The sequence below is a fragment of the Sus scrofa genome, chromosome 10, assembly GCF_000003025.6.
Source record: "Sus scrofa isolate TJ Tabasco breed Duroc chromosome 10, Sscrofa11.1, whole genome shotgun sequence".
NCBI classification, from domain to species: domain Eukaryota; kingdom Metazoa; phylum Chordata; class Mammalia; order Artiodactyla; family Suidae; genus Sus; species Sus scrofa.
In genome coordinates this window covers 43,448,925-43,464,326 of record NC_010452.4, presented here as the reverse complement: position 1 = coordinate 43,464,326, position 15,402 = coordinate 43,448,925, and the positions used below count along the sequence as shown (strand labels likewise).

The window sequence follows — 15,402 nt, the reverse complement described above, 5'->3', positions numbered from 1 at the left end:
AATCATGTGTGCAGCTTAACAAAGATTTTTGGAGGCTGTAGATTTAAATCGAACAGTAAGAAATATCAAAACCACTAGTCTTTGGAGCTCAATTTACAACTTGGATAGAAATGACAGGCTTTTAAAAATTGTTATTAAGTCTAACTTTCCATGGAAATATTCCCATATCCCCAAACAATTCTGTTTTGAAAAGACAAGTGAATTAGTGTCAGTAAGATCTTAATACTTAATTCACTTTTCATCATGAAAATAACTTTTAGATCATGCGTATATCCTAATTTTATAATAATCTAAAATATGTGCAAACAGTACATTTGTTTATTGACTTTAAAATCTATTGTTTCCTGAGAAAGAATTTTCGTTCATCAGTTCTTGCATAACCATATAAAACACTCATTTGGCGTTGCTTTTTGTCAGTTTTTTTGTCTTCCAGGCATATAATACAAGAACATGAAATTATCAATTATTGTACAGATTCAGAACATCACTGTGGATTTTCAACCAGCCTAAAAAAAGAGAAAAATCCTGTCAGCTAACTCCAGGCAATCTCAGCCTGCTGTATATAGATGAAATGGAAGCAGGCTTTATCATGCTAATTGCAATATATCTTATTTAACAAACCATGGAATAGTTCAATGAAGTTTATTTAATTCTGAGCTATCTTAGAATGATTACTAGTTGCTTAATTATTTTTATTTTTTATTTTTTTGTCTTTTTGCCACTTCTTGGGTCGCTTCCCGTGGCATATGGAGGTTCCTAGGCTTAGGGGTCTAATCAGAGCTGTAGCCTCTGGCCTACACCAGAGCCACAGCAACGTGGGATCCGAGCCTCCTCTGCACCCTACACCAAAGCTTACGGCAATGCTGGATCCTTAACCTACTGAGCAAGGCCAGGGATCGAACCTACAACCTCATAGTTCCTAGTCAGATTCGTTAACCACTGCGCCATGACGGGAACTCCTCTAGTTATTTAATTCTTGACGTAGATTATAAGGTTTGTGATTTTGCAAACAGCTCTTTATACACCAGTTTTTGTTAATTTGTTTAAAAGCCTTCTTGATTTATATTCCAAGATCTCTCTGATGCCTTGACTAAGATGTAATTTAGAGCTTAAGTTTACTTTTTACAAAGGCAAGTAAACTATTGAATTAAAACCCAACTGGAGGCAACTGCCTACAATATTACCAAATGGAAGGCAAAGTGTCCACCTACATGCAAGGCAGCAGGGGTCTCAAGCTTGGTGAACACTTAGTAAGTTGTTCTTAGACACCTTCGTGACCTTGTTTTCTCTCGGGCACCATCTTTTCTAGGCCTCTGTCGGATTGTGATTGTTTTGTGAATGTGGGGGCTTCCCTTTTGCCCCATCTTCTGGGATCTGGGTTTTATTTCCAGGTGTCTGCTGCATGGGCCCCAGCTCCTCATATCCTAATGTTTTTCTTTTTCATTTTTTTATTTTTGGGCTGCCTACTTTAATTATTAACAGAAAAAGTTCTGGAAGAAATAGCTGTGTGGAGCTCCTATGTAGTTTTGTAACATTTTCTCTGATGATTTTCCTAAGAAATCTCAAATACTTTAATACTTTTATTTAAAGACCCTTCACATTTTCTACTGATATAGGACAGAGTTTACAGGTAATTGGGTTTGTGTGTGTTTTGAGAAAGAGGTGCAAAGAGGGCAGTCATTGCAAAATCTAACAGCAGCTATAGTTACCTAGTTCAGATTTTGACCACCATTTAAAGAGTATGGCAAAATTCTCCAAATCTAAAAGCATGATGAAAATGCCTTTTCTTTAGCAGTGAGACAGAAGGGCAGTGAAGGAAGGCAGGACTTTGTAAATTTGTTTTTTGTTTTGTTTTGTTTTTTGTTTTTAATGGCTTCACTTGCGGCATGTGAAAGTTTCCAGGCTAGGGGTTGAATTGGAACTGCAGCTGCAGGCCCATGCCACAGCCACAGCAATGCAGGATCCAAGCCATAATTGCAGCCTACACCGCATCTTGCGGCAATGCCAAATCCTTAATCCACTGAGCAAGGCCAGGAATCGAAGTCACATCCTCATGGATACTAGTCGGGTTCTTAACCTGCTGAGCCACAATGGGAACTCCAAGACCTTGAAATTATTATCCTTACTTTTTTCACATTCTTTCCTGGTCTGTCAAAATTTTTAGTCTTTGAACTTTTTATATTTGGACACCAGTTAATTTTTCATCTTAGCTTACCTAAACTTTAAGCAGGTGGGTGAATTTTGTGATATGTGAGTTATATCTCAATAAAGCTATTAAAAAAACAAATTTACCAGAATCTTAACAAAACTTACCTGAGAGCATTTGGGAAAGCAGCATTGTATGAATGTTAGAAGTTGAGGAACAAATGGTAATTAATTCATTTGCAAATTTCCAGGTGATAAACTTCTCCCTTCTATTTTTGGTTTGCTTTAATTTAGGAATTAAATCTACTTTCCATTTGACTCATAAAAGTATATCTTAAAGGAGGAAGGAAAGCAAATAGAAGAGGTAATGACCAAAACACTTAAATCTTATTTTTAGCCTCCAAGTGCTGTTGAGGGAGATGAATCAGAAGTTCATAAGTATTCAACTCCATGCCTAACTCCCCCTGACCTTGTCCACTGACAACCCGAAATCTGGCCAGTAATTGAGGAAATGTACTACAAAACAGTTATTTTGTCTTTTCTCTGTAATGAACAAACTGATGTTAAGGACTTGACGTTTTAAGATACTTCATTTATCATTACAGAAAGCTGTATACCTGCGCAAGTGGTGGCTGCCATTGATGTAAATACCGTCGCTAACGAAGTATACAAGTATAATTTTCCTCACACACAGTTACTGGCCAAGACAATTGAAGTGAGTAACAATGATTATTGTTTTAATAAGTATAGAGAGCAAGAAAAATACTGCAGGATACTAGATTCTGGGATCTTCATTTGAGGATAAGTCATAAATGAAAAAGTTTAGGGGAAGGGAATTAAGTTAACATTTTATATTCTATCAGAAGATGGCATGTTTTTTTTTGCTTTTTTTTCTTTTCTAAAATTTCACATTTGAGAGAGAGACGGTCAGTAATTTGGTCTCTAAGAGAAAGGATTGAAATGTAAGAATATGCTTGACTTCTAAGTGCTTATTTCCATAATGATATTAAACTTCAATTCCTTATTTTTAAGCAGTACCCATGTACAATATATATAATACAAGCATGAAAAAAAAAAAAAGAGAATAAGAAAGGTCTTTGATTATTCCTTGTTGAATGCTTCTTTTTATAGCAAGCCTGTCAGCATTAAAGACACTATTTCTCCTATGATGAACCAACTCAGCAGAAGTATTTAATACTGGTGTGCATTGTTATTTTTCAAATAATAAGAAATTGTGTTTTTCTCCCAAGTTCATGTGAAAAAATTCACACACACATTGCTCATGAAGCCATAATCTGTATACAATAAACTGCACTCATTTTAAGTTTGTAGTTGGAGTTCGATCAATATATAAAACTGTGTAACGCAACCGAGACACAGAACATACATCATCCTAGAATATTCCTTAGTGCCTTGTTTTGGTCAGTCTCTGACCTCAACCAACCCCAAGCAACCACTGGTCTGCTTTCTGTCATTACAGATTAAATTTTCCATTTTTAATATACTGTAAATAAAAACATGAGTGTAATTTTTTTGAGTGTATCTTCTTTCATTTAATGTATTATTTTTTCATTTACCCATATTGTTGTATATATTAGCAGTCTGCTTTTTATTATTCAGTGATAATATATGCAGTGGCATATTCATACTATAGTATGTGTATCCATTCACATGATCTTTGACATTTAGATTGTTTTCAATTTTTGACTGTTCTAAAAGTTGCTGTGCAGATTCATGCACAAGTTTTAGTGTGGACTTTTGTTTTTATTTCTTCTGGATAAATACCTAGGAGTGGAATTGCTGGATCATTTGGTAAACTTATTTATTAAAAAAGGGCCAACTCTTGTCCATAGCTTTCATACTATTTTACAATCAATGTTTAAGTGTTGCAGTTGTTTCATATCCTTACCAACAGTTACTCTTGTCAGTCTTTTACTTTTTAGCTGCTCTTGATTTGCACTTCCCTCATGACTAATAATGCTGAGTGTTTTCTCATGTGCTCATTGGCCATTTTCATGTCTTCTGTGATGAAATTTCTTTCACAATGTTAAATTATTTGGTATGTTTGTGCTGTTATTTAGTTTTAAGAGTGGTTTAAGTTTTTGGGATTCAAGTTATTTGTCAGAAATATGTATAACAATATTTTCTCCAATTCTGTCACTTGTCTTCATTTCTTTAACTGTATTCAACAAAATGTAGAAGTTACTTGCCTTTTTTTTTTTTTTTTTTTATGGGACACTTTTTTGTGCGTCTTAAGAAATCTTTGTTTACCCCATTTCCCCCTGTTTTCTTCTAGAAAGGTTATGGTTTTGGCTTTTATATTTAAGCTTATGACCCATTTAAAGTTACTTTTTGTATGTAGTCTGAGGTAGAGGTCATTTTTTTTTCCCAAGTGCATATAAAACTGTCCTAACACCATTTTCTGAAAAGACTATTCTTTCCTCAATTTCCTTGTTATCTTTATAAGAAAAAATAGATCATGTATGTATGGATGTGTATATTTCTCTACAGTAGTACCTATACACTTACCCTTATAGCAATAACATACTCTTGATTATGTAGGTTTATAGTATGTATTAAATTCAGGTAGCTTAAGTTCTCAAAGTTCTGATTTTCTTTTTCAAGATTTTTTTTTGCTACATTAATGTGTAAATTTCTGAATCAGCTTGCCAGTTTCTACAAAAAATATATATTTTGATTGGTTTTGGAAGAACTGATATCCTCATAAAAGAGCGTCTTCCAATCCATGAACATAGTATCTCTCATTACTAATTTAGTTATTAATTCTTTAATTTGTATCAGGTTTATTTTGTAATATGTAGTGTATGCATCTTGCACATTTTTGTTAATTTATTCCTAAATATTTGTGGGTTTTGCTTATTGTAAGTGATAACTTTTAAAAATTTATTTTCCAATTATTTGTTGCCGGCATATAGAAATACACTTATTTTTACTTATTGACCTAGTATGCTGAGACTTTGCTATATTGACTTAATAGTTCTGGTAGTTTAATATTTATTTTTAGGATTTTTTAACATATACAATTATACTGACTGAGAAAAAAGAGTTTTAAGTTTTGGCTACATGCTGCAAATTTTCATGTGTTGTACATTCATTTTCGTTCAGTTCAAAATGTTTTCTAACTTCTCTTCTGATTTCTTCTTTGTCCATGTGTTATACATATGGTTTTAAAATTTCCAATATTTAGTAATTTTTAAGATTCTTCTCTATTATCGATTTCTCATTTTTGTTTTATTGGGGCCATACTGTGTATGATTTCAATTATTTTAAATTGGTTGAGATTTGTGTGATGGCCCAGAATTCAGTCTGTCTAGTGAATGCTCTGGGTGCTTTTGGAAGAATGTACATTCTGTTCTTATTGAGTGGGATGTTCTTTAAATATCAATTAGGTCCAGTTGTTTGATAGTATTGGCACTTTTTCGGTATCCTTACTGAGTTTTTTGATCAGTTGCTGAGAGAAGGGTGTTGTAATATCCAAGCACCGTTGTAAATGTATCTGTTTCTTCTCCTTTTGCTTCATTTGATCCAGGAGCTCTGCTACTAAGTGTATTACTTTATGATTATTGTCTTGATTGATTAACCCCTTTATCATTATGAAATATCCATTTTTATCCCTAAGAATTATTTCTTGTTCTGAAGCTTACTTTTCTTGATGTGAATATAGCTCTTTAAATTAATATAATTCTGCTTTCTTATGATGAGTGTTTGTATGTCCCTATTTTTCCATACTTTTAATTTATCCTATCTTTGTCCCTACATTAAATTATTGTAGACAGAATATAGTTGGGTGTTGTTTTTTTATTCAGTCAAATGGTCTCTGCCTTTTAATTGAAATGTTTGTACCATTTACATTTAATCCTGATATTGCTATTGTTGGGTTTAATTCTACCATCTTGTTATTTATTTTCTATTTTCAGTCTGTTTTTTGCTCATTTTCCTACCTTTTATTTTTTTAATATTTCATTATCTCCACTCTTGACATATCTTATCATACATATGATGTATATAATTATGGGATCCTTCCTTCAAATAACATTCTAGCACTTTTGTGTGTAAATTAAAAGTGTACTACCACTCAGCTCTTCTGTTTACTTTGCTACTGTTGTTATGCATTTTACTGCTACCTGTGTTATAAGCCCCAAATGCTATCATTTTTTGTATTAAATAATCTAACATTAAAAATTTTCAAAAGAATATAGGATCAGAAGAAAGATACCTACTAGAAATTTTAGTAATTTTAGTAATTTTGAATTGACTTTCATATGCAGACTATGTGCTTTTAGGTTCCAAATTTCTGTGACATAGAATATGAGAGCAAAAAATCTAAATATTTCAAAGTATTGATGTAATGCAGCCAACTCAATTCAGCCAGAGTTTTCTCCTATGAAACAAAGTATAAAATAACAACAAAGTAAAGCACCCATTACTTTCAGCGACTTAACCTTATTTTCTGTTTTAAATTTTAGGAGAAACTGTGAAATACTTTACATATTTGGGGACTGATTGGGGTCCCCAACTACCTGCCAACAGAAGACTGGGAAGCATTTAGAATATATATCTATGTCTGTTTTCTAGCCATAATTCTATTTCAGTACCAGTTTTAATTTAAACAGATCATATTATCTATGTATAAGAAATCTGGGAAGAGGGAATAATGGAGGTACATACCTCCAGCTCATTCAAAAGAGAATGTGTACATTAAAATGATGTCTATGAGAAAAAGGTAGTCTCCTTCCTACAACTTTTACTCTCTTCTTTGATGTTCTCTTCAGCCCTCCTCTGATATGGAAACAGTGTATCCTGTTCTAGGTCAGAGATGTCAGAACTACATTAGGGGTCATGTTTAAAAGGGTGGAAGGTAATGAGAGGCTTTAGGGATTTTAAGTTTTATGAAACGGCGTATTCTGATCATCTGAACATTGACTTCATGCAAGTCATTGAGTCGGAGGGAACACAAATATGACTGAGATTGTCTGTGCCTTTAGGAACTTACCTTTTACTGTAGACGTTGAAACTGCAAACAGTTCTTTCAGGGACTTCTGGTTGAATGTGGCATAAAAGCAATGTTTCTATTTTAAAACTATTTCGTTTCCTAATAGAAATAAGAAAAGAAGGAAAGAGGGCATGGAAAACCATGATGAATAAAAACAGGATTTAGCCATAAGTCAAACAGAAAGAAAACTGGGAAGACGGTGGCAAATGCAGTGGAGATGGGACACAATTGAATGAGGATGGCAAAGTTGCAGACAGACCTCTCTGTATCCCGTGCAGAATTAAGAAGGAAAGAATGATGAGGGAGAAGACAAAATAGACCCAGCAATTGTTTCTTCAACGTCAGGAGAAGAGATATTTAAAAATTTCCAAATCACTGGGCTGAAAGGATCATTGCAGCCTCTGCAGACGTCCTGCTCTTCCTTTGCGTAAGAGCATGGGTTAGGGACAAAGGCACAGGTTAAAGAACATGGTGGGTCCTTCCCAGGAAGTGTGGTGACAAAGCACATGAATAGAGTGGCAGTTCTTTCTTTTACCTTTTCAGCAGCAAATTACTAGAGTCGAGTGCTCTCCATGAAAAAATGAATGATAATTAGAAAGGAACCAATTTGAGGCTAGTCTAATACACTACTTTTTAAAGGAAGTTTAAATAAAGCAGAATATACACAGAAAATTTATATTAAGAAACAAGATTACAAACACATGCCTCTGTGAGCTTAAGTAAAACTTAATATCTTCAAAACAAGAATTCAAATAAATATATACATGAGGTCAAAAAGCAATACTAAGACAATAGGATTTGAAAAGTATCAGTGGCCTGGGAAGAAAAATAAAACCCTTATAGAAATGAAAGTCATGTCAGAGTAGCAAACAGAAGACAATAAAACAAATGAGTCAAAATATTAACAGAAATAGATGAAAAAAAAATTCCTAAAAAACCCCTTCAACAACTCGTGAACTGTAGTACCCACGAGCCCTATTGAAAAAAAAAGTGACTCAATCACTTAATCTAACTAAGCAAGAGATGAATCAAAGTAGAGAACCCAGGAATAAAACTGTCATGTTAGGAAAGAAATTATGGTTAGGAAGCAAGGTGAAAACGCTGTAAATCTTCGCAGTATAGAAATAATAATATAATTGGAGTAGGAAGGGGAAGTGAGTCTCAAAAAATATGTGTATTCTTTGAAAGATAAATGAAGCTATAGATTTTTAGGACATTATTTAATGTTGTCAGGAGCTGAGCTGGAAAAGACAGCCAAGCTGTCAGGGATCAGAGTAGCTGATTAAAGCCACAGGGCAAAAATGAAATAGAAGAGTTCCTCTTGTGGCACAGCAGAAAGGAATCTGACTATCCATGAGGATGTGGGTTTGATGCCTGGCCTCGCTCAGCGGGTTGAGGATCTGGTGTTTCAGTGAACTATGGTGTAGGTCGAAGACGTGGCTCAGATCCACATGTGGCTGGTGTCGGCTGGCAGCTGTAGCTCCGACTGGATCCCTAGCTTGGGAACTTCCATATGCCTCAGGTGTGGCCCTAAAACAGACAAACTAACAAACAAAAAACAAGAGTGAAGCTTTAATTACCAGCTGTGGTGGGAAAATCAGATCTCTAAAACGTAGAGAAAATTCCGAAGGCCCTGTTCCATTCCCAGAGGGACAGCACCCTGCTAGAAAGTCAGGTAGCTTGGCACAGATATAGGTGTCAGCTCACTATTGAGGGAGCCCTGGCATTGTGGGAAAGAGTGAAGGGAGAAAGGCTACGAGTGGAAAGTGATGGGTCTAGTCCAAGCGGGAGCTTTTTAAGATTTCCCCTCCTCTTCCCGTAAGGAGGCCTTGGCAGAAATAGATGGCATCTGAAGAGGACTCTGGGCAAGGCCTCAGATAAAGAGTTCAAGGTGTGGAGTATGATATGACCTGCCAGGGGGCCTGAGAACTCAACTGCACACACCTTCAGAAACTCCAAGACCCAGTCTGCCTTGTACCCAGTCTGGAGTGGGGAGGGGAGCTTTCCCCTTGACACCTGCTGGGTAAAGCCTTTGTCATTGCCTGTGGTCAGACCTGAAAATTACATATAGGTTTTTAACCAGAAACAGGTCTCCCCAGTTATAAAGATAACTAGTAATACAACTGAAATCTGTAATTCATCTAGGTATAAGATGGGGAATTACCAGTCACTACTACATAAACTTCCCGTGAGCAGAAACCTTGTCTGATTTGTTCATTGTTGCATTCCCAAACCTAGCGCAATGCCTGGTGTGTGATAGATATGCCATGGCATATCCATAGGCCTGGGTATGGCCAAAAAAGAAAGAACGCTTTCCAAGAATCCTTTAACATTGTAATTTTTTTATGTCTAATAGTATTGGAGGCATTCATCCTGTTTACATCTTTAGGTTCTAAGGATGTTCCTGATGTAAAAGATTGTTGTTTTATTTTAATTTTAACTTTAGGAATTCAGCTTTAATCAATCTACCGTCAGTAGAAAAATCAATAACTTGCTTTTCATATTGGCGCTATGCTGAAAGGCTGTTTGACTGGAGTATGAGTGCTAATTGTACTGTCCTGCCCCGTGTTTTCTGACTATTGAGTGTATGATTTTCAAATTGTTTTCTTTAGAACTCTGAGTTACAGAAGTGCTTTAGAAACTTTTCAGTATTTAATTTTTACTTCATTATATATATATGTGTGTGTGTGTATATATCTTAAACTACTTAAAAGCCTGTGATTTAAAAATGATAGACCTGTAGATTCAAACTGCTAATGCCATAGAGACAACTGATGTGTTCCTCCATTAACCCACGCTTTTTTTTTTTTTTTTTTTTTTTTTTTTTTTTTATGTCCCCACCGGAGTCATATGGAAGTTACCAGGCCAGGGATTGAATCCAAGCCGAAGCTATTTCCTACCCTGGAGTTGTGGCAACACCAGATCCTTTAACCCTCTGTGCCAAACCAGGGATCCAAGCTGCACCTCCCCAGCAAGCAGAGATGCTGCATTCAGATTCATAACCCACTGTGACACAGCAGGAATTCCTAACTCACTCTTTACAGAACTCAGAATAAAGCTTTTCCTTCTTTTTTCATGTACTTGAATTTCTTAGAACTGAGTCATAATTAAGAAGGTTGCTTTAAATTCTGGGCTTGTTGCTTTAGATTTCTGGCTAAGAGCGTAAATTAAGAGAGCTTAATGAGAATTGGCAAACCCATGACCTGTGTTTCTCTTTTTATCTTCTGATGCTACATATAAAACAGAGCAAAACAGTACATTTTAAAACTATTTAGCCCAGTAGGGATTATTTTGAATAATCTTATCTACACTCTTTTGAAGTTCTTTCTTTGACCACACACAACTATAAAACTATGTAATAATTGTGGATGTCTAAAGATAGGACTTTTTCCATTTGGTGGTATATTGACAGAGACATACCTGAAAGAGATGGTAACTGGTCAGCACATCACATTTCCTAAATAAATAATGTTATTAATAGAGAGGCGTTAAAAAATTCCCTCGACTGTATTTTTTTTTTTTTTTTTGTCTTTTTGTTCTTTGACGGCTGCACCCGCGGCATATGGAGGTTCCCAGGCTAGGGTTTGAATTAGAGTTAGTGGTGCAGTGGAAATGAATTCGACTTTATTTTTGATTCCAGCAATTACAGCAGCCTTAGACTTGAGGTATCACAGAGGCATGAAAGGCTTAGGATCCAGGAAACTAGCTTCCCAGCTCTCCTGGCTCTGGGGTTTGGGGGAAGTGACTTAATCTTTCATAGCTTTGGTTTACTTCTCCACTTCCTTCACAAAATTGCTTTGGAAAATTAAAGTTTATTTAAAAAGTAGTGTTATAAACTTTTAAATGTTAGAAATAAAGCTTAAATGTTACAGTTTCTGATATATTCAGTTATAATTAATCAGCAGTTTTCCTTCTTCCCCATTCTATGCATGTTTTTATATTCTTCACACCCCCAATGTTCATTCCTTAGGGTGTTACACTAGAAGAATTTGACAGATTATCTTTCAATATGGTTTTAATGAGCCCTCCCTGTCAGCCATTTACAAGGTATGTATAATAAATATTTCTCTGTTACGAAGGGTACTTTTGAAGGACTCATTAAATCATACTGTAATTTCAAGCATGGACACTGAAAGCCATCAGCTGCATTTTCCTAGTCTTAAATTTTTCATAAGTAATTCCTTTTCTCTATTTATAACTTAGCATCAGTCATAAAGAAAATAGCACAAATTACTGCCAAATGAACACAGTAATTTGGTCAATAGTAGATATGCAGAGACTGTATGGCACCTCTTTAATACCTACTGAAGATGGAGTATTTCTGACCCATATTACCTTAAATTATTTAAACAGTGAGCATTCAGGAATCTCATACTAACATGGAGTAATCAAATTGAATTTCCATAGTAAAATTTTTTTTTTTTTTTTTGGTCTTTTGAGGGCCGCACCTGTAGCATATGGAAGTTCCCAGGCTAGGGGTCTAATTGGAGCTGTTGCTGCCTGCCTACGCCGGAGCCACAGCAATGCCAGATCCGAGCCACGTCTGCGAGCTACACCACAGCTCACAGCAATGCCATATCCTTAACCCACTGAGCGAGGCCAGGGATCAAACCCGCAACCTAATGGTTCATAGTCGGATTCGTTTCCGCTGTGCCATGACGGGAACTCCCCCATAGTAAATATTCAAGTCTTAAATTACTTAACTGTAAAATTTTAAAGCTAATCAAGAATGCATTTGTGAATTTTACATTTCTCAAAATTGATATATTCATTTAATAATACATACAATTAATCGAATGACTTTTTAAAGCTATATTCCAATTCAGTTTCTTATTATATAGTATTTGTTTGGCTTTATATTTCAGGGAATTATATTTTAGGTAAATCTTGACTTTTCCATCTTCATTTAGATATTTTAATAATAATATTTTAATTGTTTTAAATAATAATGAGAATAGTGATAACCCTCTAATGTCTTGCTGGAGTGTGCCATTTAACAAGCTTATGGGATGTGTATTAGCATTATCATCATTCTACAGGTGAAAAACTGAAGGTTAAGTGACTTTCCCAGGCCATTCAATTAGAAAATGTCAGAGCCAGGATTTATCAATTGTTTTATATAGTCCTGTTTAAAAGCATAATATGATTTTAAGTGGGATATCACATGTAATAATTTAAATAAATATTGTCATATTTAAGTTTCCTTCCAAGTTTTGATTTATTTAGTTTTCCCAGAAATTAATTCCCCAAGGATTTATGGTGCATCTATATGTGAGGCATTGCTTTTTATGTTGTTGTTCCCATCGTTACAAAACTTAACAATCCAAGGGGAATGACAAATAATTATCTTCTAATGTAATTTAAGCTGTATAATAATAAATGAAGGCTGAAAGTGCCGTGAGAGCATGGAGGCTTTTTGTGTACCAGGAAGGGGGATTCTTTCAGAGGTGATAGGGGAATTGTGTCTGAAAGCAGATTGGGAATTTATCAGAGAAGGTGAACATTCCATGTGAAGAGGGTTCCAAGCATATGCAAGCGTGTAGCCTCTTAACTACCACGAGTAGGGGGTACAGGGCAGAAGGCAGCCCAGCACTGGTGCCTCGTACATCTCTGCAGTGGCCCGCTGTTCTTCCCTGCTGCCAGTCCTGCTCTCTGTTAGGCCAACTCCAGCTGCTGAGGGCTAGAGTTCCATCATCATCTGGAACACTGAGAGGAAAGAGGCAAAATGAGATGCCACGGTTTCTGAGGAATCTATTCAAGTCCAGTCTAATCTTCCATCTGAACCTCAGATCCACTGATGATCTTGGTCCTGTTACCAGGTGTAAGGAAACTGATAAGTGATGTCAGGTAACTCATTTACGACTATGAAGCCAATGAGTACCAGAGTCTCAAACCCTAGTCCTCTGTTGCTACAATTCATGCCCAGTCTAAGTCTTCCTTTCTGCTTGGTTCTTGATCGTGTCAAACGTTACTTATACATCTAATTGCTGGTCCAAATACAGCCTGTTCACAAGACCTGTTTTGACCTAGTTAGTCTAAACAAGTGGCAACTCCTTGCAGTAGAGTCAAGGCTTTAGCTTAAGTCTCTCCTATTTATATCAGACAAGCTCGTCTTGGGCTTCCTATTACCTCGATCTGCTCAGATGGTAATTAGTTACCCATGCCCGCCGCTCCCCATCACCACCCTGGCCAACCAGCTCATTCTTCTGAACTTCTGCTGTCTCATCTGGGACAGAGCAGAAGTGTCATCAGCCAGCAGTGTGTGTGTGTCTATCTTTCCTAAACAAAGTGATTTTGAAAGGGTAACTAATTTTATTCTTCGTCGACTACTTTTTATTCTCAGCCTCATCTAAGTTACTTGACATACTATTTTGTAATACATGTATTTATTAGGCAAGGCTTTTTTCTTTTTAATTAAATGAATATTTTGTTCTCTAGAGCAATAGAGATGATCACATTGTTTTGTGAGAACCAAGTGATTTGATATCTTCATGTTAGATTCTTGATGAACTTACTTGCTCTCCTCATCCCTTTAGAATTGGCCTGCAAGGTGATGTGACGGATCCGAGGACAAATAGCTTCTTATATATTCTAGACATTCTCCCAAGGTAAAAACTTAGATTCCCGTAAAGGTTACCTTAAATGTAAAACCTTGCATCTGCAAGAATGTGATGTCTGTCATTTTGTAGAGATGAGCACTTTTATGTGCTGCTTCAGATACTATGCATGTCATTTATCTCCTGCCGTAACTGATGGAGAAACTGCAAATGTTTGTTGATCCCACAGTTGCCCCTGAATTGAGTGACAGAGAGTTCCAGCCCAACAGCTGAATTGCATTGCCTCTGCTCATAGTATTAGTGCATGTGATGCTCATGTTGGGAATGCTTTCGCCCATGCGCTGGACACGTGCTAACCTTAGAAGCCGCCACTCCATGCAAACTCCAGCCCTCTGGGCTGTGCTGCTCAGAAGCTCTGTGCAAACCCGTGTTTTGACTTAAGCTTCCAGTGGCAGTTATCCTTCCAGATGTTAACTTTATCAGTTGTACCATATTTATGGGGAAAAGGAATAAAATGTGAGTTGTTCCTTATCAAATTCTTTCATAAAAAGAGTTTGGACAATTACCTCGTATTTTCCACAAGTAAGGATTTTCTTTACTTCTGAGTAATGAGATGTTTGGAATTATGTTTGGGTTTTTTGTTTGTTTGCTTTTTAGATTGCAAAAATTACCAAAGTATATTCTTCTAGAAAATGTTAAAGGTTTTGAAGTATCTTCAACAAGGTAAAAAATGTATTTGTCTCGTGTTCATCTTCCACCTGGCATGTTTTATAATAGCTGTTGTGACATTTTTAAAGATCTTAAAACTAAACATACACATTCTGACATTTTATACATGTTATGTAATTACTTATTAATATCAATTTTTGAATAGTTCGTGAAGTATCACCAAGTTAGGTTCAGATGATTCCCATTTTGATATGTTTGAATTTTTCTGGAGTGAGTATTCATTTTAATGAGAATGGTATTTCTCAATTTTAGCTGCTTATATTGGTGCCTATTTCTTTAGCAGTAGGAATATTTTCAGTTAAGAATCTCGGTCCTGTTGACAGGTGTTTTCTGTCCTGCAGTTGGATGGCGGAAACAAGCCTGTGTCAGGGCTCTTTCAGGTGGTAGCCCAGGTGAGAATGCATCCGCCTATGTCCTTGATCCACCTGCTGCCTACACCTGATGCCTGTTCCTCCCTCTTATTGGCTATGGACATAGTTCCATTCCCACAGCAAGTTTATCATCAGTGGATTAGCGATTCTCTCACCAGCTTTATAAATTATCTGGTAGCTTTATTTATAATAGGAATTATCTCTTTTATGAGACATTACATTTCTCATAAATGTAGAGAGGAGGGCTTTAAAAAGATTTAGGATGATTCTCTTTCTGAGCAACTTGAATGGTGGTAGAGTTTTCACATAAAATGAAGTTTTATTTATAGTGTTTTATATAAGAATCCCACTGTGAACGGTAGGGTGAAAGCTTTTTTCTTTCCCTTTATTTTTGTCTTTTCAGAGACCTATTAATACAAACAATAGAAAATTGTGGCTTTCAGTACCAAGAATTTCTCTTGTCTCCAACCTCTGTAAGTACCACAGTTATAAACTCTTAACATAATTTTTCCCAAAGGTAATTTGATTCAATAACAAAATGGATCCATTTTAGGTAATCTTCTAGGTAAATCTTGAAATTAGTTCA

General features: G+C 35.9%; 1 protein-coding gene across 3 annotated transcripts in view; it reads left to right on the top strand.

The window, feature by feature from the left end:
- TRDMT1 (tRNA aspartic acid methyltransferase 1) overlaps positions 1-15,402 on the top strand; it is a 60,777-nt gene that overhangs the window by 30,598 nt on the left and 14,777 nt on the right. For all 3 annotated transcript variants that reach the window (XM_021063976.1, XM_021063975.1, NM_001162885.1), the window contains 5 exon segments: positions 2,751-2,860; positions 11,130-11,206; positions 13,696-13,767; positions 14,374-14,439; positions 15,220-15,289. In XM_021063976.1, coding sequence (XP_020919635.1) covers positions 2,751-2,860; positions 11,130-11,206; positions 13,696-13,767; positions 14,374-14,439; positions 15,220-15,289 — 395 coding nt within the window.